Genomic DNA, 20,352 nt, shown 5'->3' with positions numbered 1-20,352 from the left:
CCATTGGCCACAGGCTCTCCCATCGGACAGAAGCCCTCCCATCCGAAGTGCGTAATCAATGACATCCCATTACACCCCGCGTAACCTCATAGGCCCAGTGTACAGCCCCCCTATAAAAGGGACGCGAGGGTTCCAGTCAAAATTGCTCATTTCCTCTCCTTTTCCTGTGTTTTTACTCTGTTTTACGTGCAAAAAATATCTCGAAGCCCCGGTTTTCATACCCAAGTCCTGAAGGAACTTTTACGCTCCCGAGATTCCGAGAATCCCGAGAAACCTGTTTTCTCCTGTCGCAATTCTGCTCGGTTTCCCTCTCACCTTCTTCGAACTAACAAGTGAGTTCATACCCCTATAAATACGTTTTAAAATGCTTTGTAAATGTTTTATACACTTTTGAGGGGGGGGGGGGGGGGGGAATACAAGTAAACACACGGTTATCCTCATGTGAAAAACATTAATCTCTTGCTATACTTCTTCTTATAATCAATCATATGTTATTTAGAACTACCATACGAAAATATTCTCATACAATATATCATGATAACACTTTGTCTTTTTGGAATGAAACAAGTTGTTATATAAATATCAAACACTTTATTTATATTTTGAGTATAAATTTTCAATAATGTCATACTTTACAAACAAAGTCGACACTACACTAGGGTTTACCATACAAACGAAAGATACTTTTGGAAAAACTATAATAGGTATAGTTTACTAGATATTCATGAGATTTTACATACTATAAGTACTATATCAAGGAAATACTTTCATATACAAGAACAAATGGACCTTTCATACGTAAATCTATTTGATACTAAGTTTTGTGAGACATTCAACTTCACGTACTTTCAATTATGCAGTTAAAGTCCTGTATTATATACCATAATCTCTTGTAGGGAGAGCGTGATATTTGTGTATAGATCTATATGGGATTGACAATACCACACCTAAACTGTTAGCTACAGTTAGACCGTCAGGTCTGGGGTGACAAACGTCATAACATTCCAACGCCTGAAGACCGTTGTTACAGGCAGTCTGGGTCAATAGTATGGTTACAAAACTCACATAGAGTATTAAAAACACGTTGATTTACAGGGTTATCTAATGCCTTAGCGATTTTGTTTTTTACATACATAAATCTACTATTCTAATCATGAAAAACACTATTGCATAATGATTTTTGGAACTTTTTAACTACCAAACACTTATGGAAAAATATTGGAATTTTAGAAACAACATTCAAAACATTCGGGTCTTAGTAGAAGACCACTTTTATACTAGTAGGAAATATGGGATTTTCTAGGAGTTTTCAAATATCTACAAACAAATTCATCTAAATTTATACAAACATTGACATTAAATACTTATGAACTCACCATCTTAAATGCTAATCTACTCTTTCAAATCTACTTGTATTTCTCAAGGATTCAATAATACAGGTAAACTTCAGCTTTTGGAGAAGTGATGCTAAGGCGTCAGTTTTAAACTCATTTTTTCATCATATTGTAATTTGTTTTTGAAAAAAGTATCATCCAACAATGCAACTATTAAATTATATATATGATGGTTGTGTTTACTTTCTTTACTATGTATTCAATTGTTATGATACTACATGAAGTCATCCACCCTCGAACGATTCCGTCGTCCTGGTTTGGGGGTGTGACATTTACTTTCAAAACCATATTCATATAGATATTTGTGTATAAGTATTCTTTAATGGACTTAGGACTAATGTTAATAACCTTGAATCTTGTTCCTTGTTTGGTTGCGGCTTAGGGTATGATTCACTAGTCCGACTGTCGATTAACTTATGTTGATACATACTAAATACTTATATGAATATTAAACCTCATTCTCAAGGTTATACTTAACTTAATTGTTTTGTGCTTAACAGTTGAGTCTTTTCAACAAGTCAATTATACAGCAATTATACTAGTAAACTATAATAGGTATAGTTTAGAGATATATATATATACATATACAAGAACAAGAAGTAACACTATACATATACATTTACAAAAGGAACATATACATTTACAGTAAAACGGAAGGAACAGACACACTATACAAGTACATGATAACTAAAATGTAAGATACTACTTCATGGCACAACAATACATTTTCTGTGTCACATTTTGTAACCAGAGTCTCCTGGAAGGAGAGCGTGAGTTTATGTATAGATCTATATGGGATTGACCATCCCACACCTTGCTGCTAGCTACAGTGGGACCTGCAGATCCATGGGTGAACAAATTTCATACCTTTTCGACGTCAGAAGAGCGTCGTGTGTTTATAATAGGTCGATCAAGTATGGTTATAACCTCAATCACATTTTAATCTCAACTAACCAACTTGGTTATAAAGTAGTAAAAATATCAATAAAGTGTTATTAACTAGTACAAACATTTCATTTTCATTATTACAAGGGAACAACCATACAAACAGTCGGGTCTTGGTAGAAGACTACATTTTATATTAAGCAGAAAATATCGGATTTTCTGGGAAAGTAAACAAACATTTTCACAATGTAAATATAAACATTTCGGTAAAACAAATGCAACCTAATGACACTAAATACTTATGATCTCACCAACATTTTTATGTTGATGCTCTCTTTCAAAATAACTTGTATTCTCAGGGAACCAGTAAGACAGGTGCACTCATTCAACTTTTGAGAAGAGGGTGCGGAAATCAAGACTCGTCTAATTATTTTGTTATACATTAATTTTTGGTGTCAATTAACTTTATAAAGAACACATTTTTATTAACTATACTATTTAATGCAATGGATGTTGTTGCTTAATTTACTATTATGCATTGTTATGATACTGTATAAGATGTCCTCCACCCCCGAATGTTTTCGCCAATTCGTTTAGGGGTGTGACATGCTCCTAGGGGTGTGACATGCTCCTAAATATCAGCTCAACCCAAATCCTAAATGTCAAAACATTATCTATTAACAATATTTTCCCCAAAATGCTCTAGGTCAAACTTGGTCAATGTTCAAAAGTCAATTCAACACCTAGCCGATGCAACCCAGCCGAGCCAACCCGAGCGAGTCGACCGAGCCGAGTATGTTAGGCGTACTCTGTGTTTGACCAGTTTACGAGATGCTGACCAATACGTGCAACATACCACTTAGTATGCCCAACGTATGTGCCATTTCATCCTTTTCCCCATTAAGAGCTAACTACTCCAAGTCTTCACGTCCAAAGTCAGATCCAAAGCCAAAATAGCCTCAAGAGTCATAAAGTTTCCAAATTTATGACTTTCCATGCCCATTAAGTGCTTAATACACAAAATCTCAACATCTTAATGCCTTAAGACCTTCTATAGCATGCATAGAGCAAAACTATCCACCTATACCACATTTTTATGACTCAAGACCCCTCATAAGGTCTGAAAGGATGACTTATTAGGTCAAGAACATGCAATGCTCAAGAAGCACCATATTTGGGACAAAAAAGTGTCTTAAAGGAAGAAATGTCTAGTTCTACAAGATGGAGTGATCAAGTTGTGAACTTTATGCCTCATGGAGGTTGCTAACAAGAAGATAGTCTCAGATCCAAGATGCTTCCAAGCTCCAAGTTCTTCTCGCTATCTTCTTCTTCTTCTTCTTCAAGAACACCTCCAAAACACTCCAATGGTAACAAAATGCACTCTTCTCACTTAAGGTTTGCTTGGGGGAGTTTTCATAGAGGAAGTTTGATGAAGTAATGATAAATGAGGCTATAATGGTGTTTATATATGGAACAAACCGTAGAAATTAGGGTTTTCACTTCCTTCACCTACGCCCCGCATACGAGGTGTACGTCCAGCGTACTAGGGTGCGCCCTAGCGCCTAGCGTACACAATGTACGCTTGGCGTATGAATCTTGGTCAAATTTATTATATTACCACTATAGGCTGATTTAGCAACATTCCTTAAGCCTAAGGAATAATATTCAATATTATTCAAACATAGGGTTGAAATTGAGATTACCTTGACATCGAGATGTTACAAAACTTGGTGTGATTTGGGAAATACATAAATATATGAGAGCTCGATTGATTTAGGAGAAAAGAGAATAAAGGGAGCTATGATTTTTGCCGCCTGATTCTATTAAGAACAATTCGTAGAAAAGGGAAGTGATTCCTTCTTCTTGTCATGACACGCATGAGATGCATGTATCCAAGAAGCATAGTTGATTATGACATCCTTTATAGAGTGTGTCTTCTCCGTTGGCGGCATAGAGGAATTCTGAATGGGAACCCTAAATTTCAATCAAAACTGAACTCGGGTGTGTTTGTGTGAATAATGAGAGGAAAGAAGGGAAATATAGTTTGATTTAGTTAAAGAGACGAAAAGGGGTAGATCTTTCACGATCTTTGTTGTTCTTCGTTTCATGTTTGTGGTTGTTTAAAATGTTTTTTTGTGAAGTCAAAAATCAAGTGTGTTTTTGTTTCTTGGTGTCGTATTCTTTGCTCAAAGAACACACACACACACACACACACACACATATATATATATATATATATATATATATATATATATAGATTTTTCAGATTCATGTTCATTTATCCTTAGGAGGGAGAGAGAGAGAGAGAGAGAGAGAGAGAGAGAGACCATATTTTAATTTAATAAAACATTAATTTAAATAGAAAAAACATAAAAACAAAAATTAGGAAGGCATATTAGTCATTTCAGTTTACTGAGGGATTAAATTCGCAACGAAACTAGCTTAAAATGACCACAAAACCAAAAAAGTCGAGGTTTGTACTAAACTTTAGAAAAAATATATACCACAGAGATCATTTTTTCAGTTTTGTCTAATAAATAATGTACGAAAAAATAACTAAATGCAAATAAAAAGAAGTCATTTACCTTCCTAGCTTATTTTCTCTTTAAAATTATCGTATAATTTAGAGTAAATTACACGAATGGTCCCTATGGTTTAGGGTAATTTACATGTTTGATCCCTAACTTATTTTTTTAACTCGAAAGGTCCCTACTGTTTGTTTTTGTTACGCGTTTGGTCCTTATATCACCTAAAAAGACTATTTTGTCATTGATTTTTTAACTTATTTAAATAAAAACATCCCAACCCCAACCCTCTCACATTATCTTACCTACCATATCATTTTTCCCTATTTAAATAATAATGTTTTTAGGTAAGACAGGGACCAAGTGTGAAACAAAAACAAAAAGTAAGGACTAAGCGTGTAACAAAAACAAACATTAGGGACCTTCTGAGTTAAAAAAATAAATTAGGGACCAAATGTGCAAATTACCCTAAACCATAGGGACCATTCGTGTAATTTACTCTATAATTTAAATAGTTTTTTCAATATATATATATATATATATATATATATATATATATATATATATATATATATATATATATATATATATATATATATATATAATAAAAGGAAGTCTTTGGTAGTTAAAAAACACACACACATATATATATATATATATATATATATATATATATATATATATATATATATATATACACTTAAATATATTTATATTTCTAAAAAGTTTGTAGAAGTGACACAAACTTAAAATTTTGGATGACCTTCTTCCTATACTTAAAGTGGCGTTGGAAAACTTTTTATGAGTTGTCTTGGTGTATATTATGCCGTAATTTTATTTTATTATTTTAATTTTAATTGTAAAACAATTTGTTTATTTTTTGACACTGATACATTATTATAAAAATGCCTTTATTATAATATTGAATTTTGATTATGCATTGTGATGTTTGCAAGAAGACAAGTGGAAAAAAGGTATTGATTTATCTTTCAAAAGAGAAAACTTTATGTTTATTTTTATATTGAAAATAAAGGGCAAAAAGGTATTCCCTTTTTTATGTGTTTTGCATGGTGTATGTATTCATAACTTTACACATGAAAAAACCCACACTTATGTAAACAAATAGTGTATTTGGTTATATATATATATATATATATATATATATATATATATATATATATATATATATATATATATATATATATATATATATATATATATGATCAAATAAAAATCTTAATACGTTAGGAACCCTAAGAACCATTAATTTTTAACTTATCATTAATTTTATTATTGTCTTTTTTTTAATATTTTGATTTTTTAAGTGTTTATAAATGGCAAAAATAAAAACAAAAAATAATAAGAGTATAATAGCCTTTTTAGAACATCTATTATATATGTTAGATTTCATTGTATCATATTTGTCCAAAAAAAAACAAATATCTTATATGTTAAGAATCAATCACTCAGACTCTCTTAACCCTTTCCGTCAAACTTTAAAAACAGAAAAATCTTACCATCACTTGCCACCAACCACCGAAGGGCATATGCAAGAATTAGTAGTAGGGGTTGCATAATTTTTTTTTCCGGTCAAACATAATATAAAACATTAAAAATAAAATCCGGTCAAACATAATATAAAACATCTAATACAATTTTTTTTCTAGTTAAACATAATATAACAACGATCTATTAGAATTTAAATTTGTTCTCTTCGTGCAAACATCTTTTGAAACCGCTCCATTACTTTTTCATTCTCAATTTTCGCAAGTGCTTCGGTCTCGACATTACAAAGCAATGCGTCGTTCAAAAATTCATCGCCAGTTTTGTTACGCAAGTCGGTCTTTAAGAGCTTCATCTTTGAAAAACATATTTCTATACTTGCGGTTGCTACGGGTAATATCAAAGCCAACTTTAAATGCTTATAAACCAAAGGATAAGACGAATGCTTCCCCGTACTAACCATCAAACGAGAAAGGTCGGAAATTCCTTTCAAACTAGTGAAGCGCTTATCTTTGAGGCAAGAGTGATAAAATATCTCAAGTTGTCCTTCAAGGTCTATCATATCTGAATCATCAAATTCATACTTGTATAACTTACCCAACTTCAATAACTTTGATTTGTCAAATTGTGAAAATGAATCACAAGGGCTCAAAGCACCCATGTATTATAGTAATTGGGTGCATGTTTAACTAAATCGATCCCGATATTCTGTAAGTTTCATATCTACCACCGTGCTGAAGATTTTAACCTCAAAATTAAACCTATTAGTCTTTGTAGTCCTACATTTTCTCGCACCAATATACAACTCTTCCATATCTACAGTATCAATTTCGTGTGTTTGACAAAAAGATGATACTTTTGGCAAAATGCTAGTAAACCCTATGTTTCTAAAAGATTGCAATGCCTCCATTGTCCCTCTAACCATTGAAGCTGCTTCTAAAATGTCTGGATCTTTTCTTTGAAGTTGCTTTGACAATGTACCCGTGAGGTGTAAAAAGTTATCCTAAAATTTTCAACAAATTTGAACCTTTCAAAACAACCCATTTACTAATAGAAGTGTTTACAAAAGCATTATTTCCTAAACATGATTTAAAATCAGAGTCTCCCAAGATCTATTTAGTTGTGAAACCACGGATGTGTACGGTCACGCCATTGCCTTAACTCAAACATTTGAAGCACCTAAAACAATACACTAAAAATGTAAGCGCAAAGCTTAGTGAGTTCCCTTAAAGTTCCACCACATACACATAACAAACAAATTACATGCATAAATACTAATGCCTAGCCCAATCAGCCTCGGGCAGGAATACCGGGCATGTCTACGATGGGCCCAGTCATCCTCAGGATGGAATACCCTTGTATTGTAAGGATGTTTGGTCCAATTAACCATCAGGTTGGAATACCAAACATGTTGGGTCCAATTAACCATTAGGTTGGAATACCCCCGACCTTTTGACTGACGTACAAAGCAGTCTAGTCTCACCATGTACCTTAACAACCATATTGGGTCCAATCAACCATTGGGTTGGAATACACCATGCCCAGTCAATCATAGGGTCCAATCAACCACCATGTTAGAATACCCTAGCTTTGTTGGCTCACGTACAAAGCAGTAAAGCGTCAACCACCAACCAAGTATGTGCACATATACAAATAAACATATAATCAATCAGCAGACAAATAGGTAGATCTAAAGATCACTAAGCATAGCATCATACTATCACATATCAGGACATCTAATCCAATGTGCTGACCTTGGTGACTTAGACCCGTAAGTATAATGAGGAAGACTCACCTCAATCCGTTGATCATCAAATAACCGCTTGGACCGCCGAACTGGATATCCTCGTGCCAACTAACAATAAATACAATTTTAATCAATAATTAACCTGATAACCCACAATATCCTTAGGTTAAACTTGGTAAACCCTTTTCAAAGTCAAAGTCAACGGTCAAGGTCCAAAATTCAATATTTCTTCCCAATGGAGTACGCCCTACGTACCAATAGAGTACACCAAGTATACTCTGATGTTGACCGATAGTATGTACCGACCGCATGTGTGCAGCGTACCACCTAGTACGCCTAGCGTACTCAACCCATTTCCAAAACTCCATTAAGAGCTTATTCCATTAAGTTCTTACATCCAAAAATTAGATCCAAGCCCAAAATGATGTCTTAAGTCATAAAGTTTCCAACTTTATGACTTTGCATCACTATAAAGTGCTTAATGTCCAAAACCCTAAGTTCTTAACCCAATAAGACATCAAAACTTTTGCATGGAAGGGATAGAAGGGCCAAGATCACATTTTTATAATCCATAATAGCTTTATAGTGGATAAAGTTTCCAACTTTATCCATTAGAATGGTCCCAACAAACAAGATCTAGTCTTTAAGTCTCAAAGGGAACCAAAAGTTCATCTTTTTCAACTTATTCCATTAAGTAGAAGTTTCCAACTTCTATATATGAATCAAAATGATGTTTAGATGGATAAAGTTTCCAACTTTATCCATAACAAGGTCACAAACTTTCAAGATCTAAACTTTATGCACTAAAATGACCAAAAGCTCATAACACCCAAAACTAGTTATATCTAACAAATGCATCATAAAGATTCAAACTATATACCTCTAGAAGATAGATCCATTTGAACAAAGTCTAGATCTACAAGCTCCAAGGCAACTGAAAATTTTCCAATAAGTTCCTTCTTCTCCTAGGTACACCATGCATACTCTAAAGCACTCAAAAACACCTTCTTTTAGCACACAAGGCTCAACTAGGGTTAGGGTTCCAACTTTATGAATTTGCATGGGTATAAAGTGGTTAATGTCAAAAACCCTAAGTTCTTAACCCAATAAGACATCACAAGTCTTGCATAGAAGGGATAGAAGGGCCAATATTACATTTTTATAGTTCATAATAGCTTTATAATAGATAAAGTTTCCAACTACATCCATTAGATTGGTCCCAACAAACAAGATCTAGTATTTAACTCTCAAAGGGATACAAAAGTTCATATTTTTCAATTTAATCCATTAAGTACAAGTCTCTAACTTTCAGATCTGAATTAAAATGATGTTTAGATGGAAAGGTTTCCAAACTTATCCATAACAAGGTAACAAACTTTCAAGATCTAAACTTTATGCACTAAAATGACCAAAAGCTCATCACATCCAAAACTAGTTAGATCTAATATATACATCATTATGATTCAAAATTTACACCTGTAAAAGATACATCAAGGTGAACAAAGTCTAGATCTATAAGCTCCGATGCAACCAACACATCTCCAAGAAGTTTTTTCTTCTCCAAGGTGCACCATGCATACTCCAAAGCACTCAAATAAACCTTCTTTTAGCAGACAAGGCTTAACTCGGGTTAAGGTTTCATAGAAGGGGTGATGGAGGGGTGGAGGCTAAGAATGGAGTGGGTTTGTGGGAGTTATAGAGCTTAAATAGGGCTTAAACCATGAAAAAAATATTTGGTCACTGATTGTGTATGCCCAACATACTCAGGGTGCCTCAGTACGTGTGACATCCCCAAAATCATGGCCAGAAAAGACCGATTTTGTTTATACTTTGTTTAAAAATCAGAGTAATATTTTAAATAAAAGAGTTTCGGAATTCGTCCCCAAGACAAAATATGATAAAGATTTATCAAAGCATTTCCGTAGAAATATATTTCATTAAAAGACTCGGGATGTCATGTTCGATATAGATCAAAAGTATAAACAATACAATATAAGCCTTACTACCGTATTCCATATCTACAGGCCTATATCCGTAATCCCTCATCCAAAACATCACATCTATGCTCGAGCGCCACTTCTTGTAATCCATGAAACTAAGTGGGTCAGGCTTGGGAGCCTGGTGAGCACATTGGGTTTTCAACCCAGAATAAATAAGTTTATTAATTTCATTAACCAACAATAACCCGATTACCTGTTCCTGTTATCCTCACATTACGTCCCTAAACACCTATTATAAGGGACCTATCCTAAGGATCATCATCGGTATGGACACTACTACTAAGGGGGTTCCTTAGAAATAAATGTTCTAAAGGCAACCATGTGGAGGATAGAGTACACCGGTGAACATATCGTTCACAAACACCTACAGGTTGCGAGCCTGCTAGCGTTCCACTGGACTGTCTAGAAAACTCTGTAGTCGTCATCCATACTCTGCTAGATGACATAATCAACAACAACATCGAGGCCTCTCGTCATTTTATCACACATCGTCTTAGTACATCTACCCATGTTTTACCCCAACATTTTTGTTGATATAAAATACTTATACAGTTTAAATCATTTAAAACATGTATAAAATCATTCATCCAGCATAGACAACAAGTATTCAGATAATATGCACACTTAGCCATTAATTTATATATAATACTTCATATCTATGTGTAAGATGTAAGTAACTATGCACTCACCTGAGATGGTGCTGACTCGGTGCTTGGACAACACTTCGTTACTCTTAACACAATTTTCCTTCGGCAAAACCTAGTATCATTACCACTAGGGTTTAGGCTAATATTCACCGAGACTAATTAATAGTCTAGCTATTATTACTATTATATAAGCGTTAAATGATACTTATATAACCTATAATAATAGCCCAAGTACTTATTATAAGGTCCTAATAACATTACTATATTAAAACATAAGCTAAACTAAAGATAGGTTAGGCGTATCTGACTTACAACGGATTTTTTCTCAAAATCGGGCTTCACTGGAGCAGTGTTTCAGAGCCGAAAGCCTCTTTTCTTGGGGCTTCAGGAGCCTCGGGGCTTCCTTCGGGTGCTAGGGGGTTTACCTAGACTTTAAGGGGTTTTGGGGTTTTAGAGAGAGAAGCTAGAGAAAGAAAGTGAAGTTGGGAAAGTGTGAAGAATGAGGGAACCCGAAACCTCTATTTATAGGATAGAAATCCCAAAAACTCGTCGATTTGGCCTCCAACTCGTCGAGTTCCAGGCCAGGTGTCAGCATTCTGGTGGCGAAACGTGTGTGGCCTACATTGTGCAAAGTCACCCCTTTTGCAGCAGCACCTTGCTGACTTTTAAACCCCGTAACTTTCGCATACGAGCTCCGTTTTCGACGTTCTTTTTTTCCACGGGTAGGTAAAAATAAGATCTACAACTTTCATTTAGACTCCGTCTGCTAATTCTCGACGGGTCATAACTTCTTCGTTATAACTCGGATTTCGGCATTCTTTATATCCCCGGAATCCTTGTTTTGACCACTACAACTTTATGTAAAGTTATCAGGCTTATCTCACCCTTTAATTTTGATGCTTATTTTTATTCTTTATTAATTATACCTTTAATATTAAGTATAAAACACATAAATTCACATAATACTCAAATATTTCATCTTTATTACTTCAAAAATAGTTACAATAGGTGACATAGACTATTACATTGTCTAAAATGCTTAGCCCTGAAACCTGGGCACAGTACGCCCAGGGTACTCCCTTCTGTACGCTCAACGTACTCAGCATAACCCAAAACATACGAAATTTCAAACGGGCATAACTTCTTCGTTCTAACTCCGATTTTGACGAACTTTATATCCACGAAAAGGTAACAAGAAGCTCTACACTTCTATCAACTCATCCTTGACTTAAAACTTTCTGAAAAAAATCCAGGATTCATAAAATCCTGAACTGACACTTTACCAAAATACCCTTTGGTGCTAAAACACAAACCAAACTCCCGGATCATCCAAATTATATTACCCACACTCAAATGGGTCTATATATATATATATATATATATATATATATATATATATATATATATATATATATATATATATATAACATATGTCCTCGCATGTTCAAAATCATTGTCATCCTCACCACGACTAGGCTTATCTACTTTATTGCTATAAGAGAGGTTTAAGGTAAGTTTCTTTGATTCCTAATGAGGTTGGCTTTTAAGTGGCATTCATTGCTTGCTACCCTCACTACCTTCTTTTGTTTGAAGTAGAGTTACTCAAAGGGTTTTATAGGTCGCTTGGCTTACTAGAAGTAATAACATTATAAGAATTAAAACAAAATCTCAGTTTATATAAAAATGTAAATATTATGCTTACCATGGTAATTTCACCTTGTCGTGTATTATTTTTGGTGTTATGTGTTGGTGGTTTACCAGAATGTCAAATGAGAATTATTGAAGTAAGGTATATGGTAATCGTGATTCTCAACAGTTACTTGAGTTGAATATCATGTTACTCTGCATGGTCGATTCACCATTTGGATTCATGTTCCTCAGCTAATCCAGTCATGAATGGTAAATGATCATAAAAAGAGATTAACATGATATTGACATAGTGTCAATAAATCTCTAAATATCTAGGAATCTAATAAAGATTGATATTGGTAATTTTTTGTCTATGTAAATAGCTTGTTGGTGTGATTTTTGGCTAATCCACTTCACATCATGAAGTAAAATACGAATCCTAGCCTCTTTTGAAATAATTTGAGAATTGGTTAATTATTCATTAAGGATCAATAAAATAAACTAGGACTAATATTTAATTGAATGATGTTTTAAAAACTATCCACTAAAAGTAAACTGCTATAAAACCATTAGAAGTATAAACTAGAAGGAATCGTTAATTATGCTTGTGTTTTGAGAATAGCTCTCTTAAACAGAAAGAAATATCATACATTTAGTGAATTTCCTCTTGAGGTTCATCCAACTATTGCTTAGCTGAAGGAAGGAACAAGTATTAAATACACTTAGTATATCGATAACATTAATGCCACATGGAATTCCACCAAGTTAGGAGTTGACTATGTAAACATAACCAATTGGCTAACATGTGCATATTATCAGCTGATTCTAATTTGATACGAGCAACTTTGAAAGATCCATCTTAGCAAATGCGAAGTAGACGAATTAAAGCAATATGGAATTACATAATGTTGAGAGCTGATTATGGTGACATTGGCCAACTAGTTCATATTATTAGGTGATGCTTATATGAGCTATTTGGAAGGACCCATTGTGGAACTACATTGCATGTTGAGCACCTTTGGAATTAACATGGCAAAGTAGAGAAATTCCAAACTTCAAAGAATTAAGTGCATTGATAAGATTGAAGAAACATGCAATTTCACCAATTGGATATTGGCTATGATCAGGTGATTATGGCTAAGCATGAACAACTTGGAAATATCCATTGTGGAGTTGCATAGCGTGTTGAGAACCTTTTGGACTAACATGGCTAAGAATAGAACTAAAAGCTTCAAATGATCCTATGATTAGGTATCATGAAAGAAATGTTAAGAAAAAGAAATCTAATTATCCATAGGCAAAAGGGTATTCTATGTTGGTATCCCTAACTACAACATCTAATGTAGATGAAAATAGGTAGGCTTATTCCGAGAAGTATTCTGATAGGCTAAATTGATTACTAGGATAAAGAAAAGGACTAAGAAAAGATCAAATACCCAAAGTAGAGTAGACTGAAACATACAAAAGATTTGATTGATCATTATCAAGAGTCAACTCTTTCTTCCAAGTGTTCAGCCTATAATGAGAATAATGAATCCATAAAACCGTTGGTATGCTTAAAATCCTTGAGTTTTTCACTAAATGATGAGTATTGATATTAACAAGAATGCGCAGTGACTTAAATGAAGTAATAAACTATAACATAGAAAAGTGAATATAATCATGGGCTTAGAATCTAGTCCTTTTAATATCCTTAGGATCATAAGATGAATCATTCTCTTAAACATTATACAATAGCTTATGATTGAAATTGTTGATATAATGTCTTGTAAGATAGTTCTATCCTATTTAAATATAAAACGTTTCACATGTTTTGTTATTTGAAAGTAAGTTGTGAAATCTTTGAAACTATTATAGTAACAATAGTCCAATAGAGATTTAGTGTTCGATTTAATGCAATTATGGAATCATCTTTCTGAACATTAGAATAAGAATTTATTACCAAATTTCCAGTTAGATTAGATTTGGAAATCATTTGACCCTGATTCTTATGATAAATGCTAATTCTACTTGTCAAGAATGATGACAATGACACCATCAAGTTTAAAAGTATATGTTGGAATTAGATTACACCTAATTGGCTGTTTAGATTAATCACAGTGCATGTTGATCCAAAATGTTTAGATCGTCATCTTGAATATGTGAATGAGAAGTTCCTCTCCAAATATTTAATTGAATAGAATTTTAGAAGTCTTTAAACCAAAAGTCTTTTGGATAATACATATCTCATAATTATCAAGATAAATGATGAATAAATCACTTTGTGATGCTATAATTTTTTGGAATCCATTCATGATAACTGTTTATTCAAGTTGGCCACAAAACGAAGTTTTGAGTCAACCGGGTAAAAGATAGGAAACTTAGATCCAACTGGATAGTGAGAATCTTAGTCAAAGGTTAATGATAATCTAATGGAATTATGAAATTTTTTCATAATTAAAGTATTACCATAAACAATATAGTTGGATACAGAAACAAATCATTTTTTGATTTGTAACTGATGAATCATATTGTGCTTACAAACGTTCATGGATTGTACCATGAATAAGTGTTACAAATGTCCTTGGTCTTGTACAACATAATTAAGTTCTTACTAAACATTGTGTGAGATAGGCGATTTCATTGGACATCTTGTGACAACCCGTAATTTATTCCGTCACTGTAACCCGTTCCCGTTAATAAAACCGTTCGTATTCCAATTTTTCCATTAACTTTTCGGTTAAATTAATTAGAATGGGGACCTCTCACAAGTGTCCAAATCCATTAGAAAAGCGTACAAATTACCCTCATTATTTATTTGGATAATTTTATTTACGACTAAGTTGTAATTACGACAAATTAATCGGGTAAAAATTTTAAACCCCGTTTAACGTTGGTATCGGGTAGATTTCCACCGGGTATCGAACCCAACCTCTATATAAAGGGTGAGTGGGCATCATTTGAAGACTTTTACCCACCTCACAACTTTCTCTGTCACACCCCCAAACCAAGGATGGCGGAAACGTCTGGGGGTGGAGGACTTAATGTATAGTATCATAACCACAAATTCAATAGTAATTTAAGCAAATACAACCAACATATATATATATATATATATATATATATATATATATATATATATATATATATATATATATATATATATATATATTTGAAAAAGTTACATCACTTGTATGAATTACATGTTTCAAAATCAATTACAATATGTTGACAAAATATGAAAGGTTTGACGCCTTAACGTCCCATCCTCAAAAGCACTTGGTTACCTGTTTAGTGATTCCCTGAGAATACAAGTTGTTTGAAAAAGTGTCAACACAAAGGTTGGTGAGTTCATAAGTTTTTGCTATAAAACCTAATAGAAGTCTTTCTCATGTAAATGTCGCGTTTGTTTCAGAAAAGTCCGATATTTTCCTTAAAATCAGTGTAATGTACCCTTATAACGAAGGCCAAAATGTATAAGTAACCTTTCTTACTTAATAGAAATGCTATGAGTTTAAATTGATATAAAAAGTGAATTTAAATCAACATAAAACCTATTTAGGTTTTATAAGGATCGATTTAGGTTTTATAAGAATCCCGTAAACTTTATGTATTGTTATCTCCCTATATGAGTCGCTATAATCATACTATGACTGAATGAACCTGCCACGACGTTTCTCAGGTGTCGCGAAACTGAAATGACATTTGTCACCCGTAGACCTGCAGGTCCCACTGTAGCTAGCAGCAAGGTGTGGGGTGTCAAACCCAATATAGATTTATATACAAGTATCACGTTCTCCCTCCAGGAGACTCTGATTATAACTACCAGGAATTATATCCCGCACTCGGACGTACGGGAAGAGAATGTCTAACAATTTAGGTTAACAAGTTTACGTGTAATGTGTGTGAATGTAAACCTTTTCTGTATGGATATACCCTTTTGTACAAGTGTGTTAAGTGATGTATCATAAACTATGCCTATTATAGTTTATCTAAAATGTTTATAATATGTAAGAACTCTTTTCTGAAAATGCATTAGTGTTATGTATCCATTACACTATGCTTTTTATAGCTTAATATACGAGTTCTAAATGAATGAATAATCTTATCATGAATAACTTAGTTTCTGTTTATAATGATAAACTAACAAGGAAACACATTCAATAATTAGAACTTATGATTATACACTTTGCTCAATGTAATACAAAGTGTTATGATATTTATATGCTGTTAACTAATTTTAACCTTTTTGCACTGTTTTGGACAAATCATAGAAAAATCATACGAAGTCAAAAACTAGATCCGTAAATTCTGAGAGTTCCCAAAAATTTTCTAGTTTACTCATAATTTTATCATGATTTTTGGAAGCCTTTAACTTGTATTAAAATTCTCATATTTACAGACTGGTCCGGATTTGTGTTTGAAAAGACAGACTGTTTTGTAAAAATCACCATAAATTGTAGAAAAATCGTATGGAGATGTGCAAGTAATTATTTTAAAGCTAAGAAGTGGAACTACTTTCACCTAAAACAGTTTTGAAAACTAAAATGTTTAGGTTGTCCAAAACAGTCCGTGAATGGAGTTGAACTTTTCTGATGAAGGCTGTTAGAAAAGTTTAGTTATGTTCTTGGTGTTATAACTTGTATCCCCCCCCCCCCTTAAAAACTTGAGAAAACATTAAAATGTAGGGGTATGAACTCATCTTAAGTGATTTCAGTAGATTATTGTTGAAGAATGGAAGTGTTTAACTCAAGAACACTTGGAGATGCCTTGAAGATTTCCGAGAATCTAACATCATAGTTATGGAGTTTGTGTAAGCAATCAATGATTTGAGTAGAATGAAGTGCAACAATCACAAGGAGGATGAATTATACTTACCAAGAGTGGAAGAACACTTGATAATCAGCCTTGGAGACTTGAAATGGAGAGAAAAAGTTTGAGAGAAAAGTGGTGTTTGATTCTTGGTGAAATGAGAGCAAATGAGAGAAGTGAGGAGAAAGGATGTTTTGTTCCAGCTCTAAAAATGTGGGAATGGGTGGTAATTGAGTGTAAGGGACATTGAAGTGACCTAGGTAAGGTGGGGAGGTGTGGCTGGTCATAGAGTGGGTGTGGGAGTGGTTGCTTGTGTCATAAGGTAAAGCAAAGTCAACACTCCACCTCTTTGTACTTTACCTACTAACTTTTATTATTTAAATAAAGATTTTCATGAAAATATGATTAAATTGTGAATATTTAGGGTTCATTTTGTTAAAATATAGTTTTGGGTGAAAATCCCGCGTTAAAATAATTAAAAACGGACCTTAAACGCAAAACTACGCGAAAACCAGGAAGAAAAGCATTTCCAGCGAGACCTCTTGGTCCTAGGCCGAGGTTCGGTCCTTGCTGATGCTGAGCCGAAAACGAAGGGAGGCGAGGAAGCGAAGGGAAGGCTCGATCCGGAGATAAGAGGCGAAGATGGTCAGACCCGAAATGAGCCGAATGAACAGTAGCCTTCGGGTTCGGTTCTTCCTGGGCGAGGTTTGGCCCTGAGAGGACCTTCGGGTTCCGTTCCTCCTTGGTCTCGGGTTCGGTTCCTCCTTGGTCTCGGGTTCAGCTCCTCCTTGGTCTCGGTCCCTAATAGGACTCTCGGGTCGTAAGAGGCTTCTTATAAGGAGGTTTCGGTTCCTAAGGTCCATTTTTCTCGTTTTTATCCCGTTTTAAGCCGTTTTTGACCCGGTTAAGGGTCGGGATGGCCCGAAAGACTATAAAAAGTCCAAGGAACTTTTGAGAGATATTTGAGAGAGATTTGGGAGAGATTTCACATGCTTGGAGAGATTTGGGAGAGATTTGTCATTCTTGGATAGATTCCTCATACAAAGAGATATTTGAGAGAGATTTCACATACTTGGAGAGATTTGGGAGAGATTTGATGTAGAGAGAGATAGAGTGAAAACGATGGAGAGAGGTTCCTTATGTGACAATTGTGAGTGTTTGGCTCCGCAACGCAAGGTTCTTGAGCCCCGTTAAGTCATGATTAAGGATCCTACACACTCCCGATGAGTATGCAAGATGGTTTTATCAGTTTAGTTCATTGATTAGAACTAAGGCTCGGGAAATTTTAACACAAGAACTTTTCCCAAGTGATGTTTTCCCATTAATATAACAAGTTATACAGTATGTACATAACACAAACCCTAATACACAAGGTTTAATCGAGTTGACTAGTTTGACTTGATGACTTGACTTGACTCTAGTTTGACGATTGTCACATCATCCCCCCGTAAGAGGAATTTCGTCCTGAAATTTAAACTCGGATGGGACTTCAAGGGTTTGGGAAAAGATGCGGATACTTTTGCTTCATTTGATCTTCGCGTTCCCAGGTAAACTCAGGCCCTCGTTTCGCGTTCCAACGAACCTTCACTATGGGAATGCGACTTTGTTTCACTCTCTTGATCTCTCGATCCATGATCTTGACTGGTTCCTCCACAAAGTGGAGATTTTCATTAACTTCAATTTCGTCGAGCGGTATTATGAGTGTCTCATCAGACAGGCACTTCTTTAGGTTCGATACGTGAAATGTGGGATGTACCTTGTCGAGTTCGTGAGGTAATTTAAGTTTGTATGCCACTAGTCCAATCCGGGCAAGAATTTCAAATTGACCAATATATCTGGGGTTTAGTTTCCCACGCTTGCCAAAACGTATCATTCCTTTCCAAGGGGAGCAGTGGTGTTCGCCATTTTTGGCCTTGATCACCGAAAGACCCACCATTTTTGGGTGGCTTCTTAGTTAGAGTAGCAAAAATAGCTTTTTTTCTTATGCTTAGGGAAAGCACCACCATTTTTGGCCTTGATCACTGAAAGACCCTACGTTGGGTATATTTGTGACCTTAAATACTTACCTACACCTCTGATCGGATCATGGTTTCTGTTGATATGGGATTTCCTATGTGGTGGTGCCATTTATTTTTACCTGAAAATTAAATAGAGATAAAAGCTCATTTACACCACTAAAGAGGAATGGAGATAAATCCTCAAAATAGTGAACCTTTGATGGTATTAGAAAATGAAACCTTAGTTGTATGACCCAAATAGATTGGTCTTACTAGGAATTAGGTACAAAATCACTTGTTTCGCATAAAACCTTCAAATAAAATTCAATGGAAACTCATCTCACATAAACCCAGATAAATCTAGTGGCAACTCATATCAAATCTTATTTCTTCATTAGTAATATGCATCAAACAACTCCTAATTTATCATTAATGAGAAAAGATTCTTACTAATGTTTAATTGATGTTATAGAGGGTCAATCGTTGTAGTTTTGTTCTTTTTAGGGTGGATTTTTAGCCTTCGATTAACAGATGAATGCTTCATGATGATAAGAAATAGAGATGAGAGGAATGAGGAGTTGATGTCTTCAGGAGAGTAAGGGTGGATCATTTGGTGTTGGTGATGGAGGAGCCAATACCGACAGTAGAGTTTTAAGATAGGAAGGATGAAGAAGTTAGAGAGAGAGTGTGTGTGAGAGAGAGAGAGAGAAGGGGAGGTCACTAGTGGGGGCGGGTTGGATATGCCCATCTGTTACTCTTTTTTTATTTTTGTTTTAATAAAATATTTTGGATAATATGAAAAAAATATAAAAAAATGAAAAGGGTAAAATTGTCATTTCAAGTTTATCATGGATTAAAATGGACCAAAAACATGGTAAATTCTTCATTTTGGACATTCAATGCAAGTTAAAAACTTTTTGGTGCTTATTTACAATTTTTTGTAAACCACATGTAACACCTAGTTTTAGTAATGTTCTACTTCCAAGACGTTGGGCTGAAATTTGATCAAATGGTGGTGTTAGGATTTAAAGGAATATGGTTTAAGCCCTTTTCGGATGTTGGAAATGTTGGATTAAGTAATTAAAGCCCTCGATTTCTGCCTTGAAGTGAAGGGTAAAATTGGAAAGGTGATATCTCGGGTTGAATTATGGATTTTAGTTTGATATGCTTTTAGTCCATAGTAACTAGCTAAGATTGTGGGGCTCTTCAATACCTTTATGTACATATAAAGAAC

General features: G+C 34.3%; 1 protein-coding gene across 1 annotated transcript; it reads right to left on the bottom strand.

Moving 5' to 3' along the window:
• Positions 1 to 6,503: 6,503 nt before the first annotated feature.
• LOC145047090 (uncharacterized) lies at positions 6,504 to 6,968 on the bottom strand. Its single transcript, XM_078995335.1, has one exon. It carries the CDS (start codon positions 6,966 to 6,968, stop codon positions 6,504 to 6,506), a length of 465 nt encoding a protein of 154 aa, XP_078851461.1.
• Positions 6,969 to 20,352: the final 13,384 nt, after the last annotated feature.

The sequence above is a fragment of the Lactuca saligna genome, chromosome 5 (genome assembly GCF_052625555.1).
Source record: "Lactuca saligna cultivar CGN05327 chromosome 5, ASM5262555v1, whole genome shotgun sequence".
NCBI classification, from domain to species: domain Eukaryota; kingdom Viridiplantae; phylum Streptophyta; class Magnoliopsida; order Asterales; family Asteraceae; genus Lactuca; species Lactuca saligna.
This window is presented reverse-complemented; position numbering and strand designations above follow the sequence as displayed.

Coding starts and splice junctions, on each gene's coding strand:
- LOC145047090 (XM_078995335.1), bottom strand. CDS start 6,968: ATGGGTGCTTTGAGCCCTTGTGATTCATTTTCACAATTTGACAAATCA.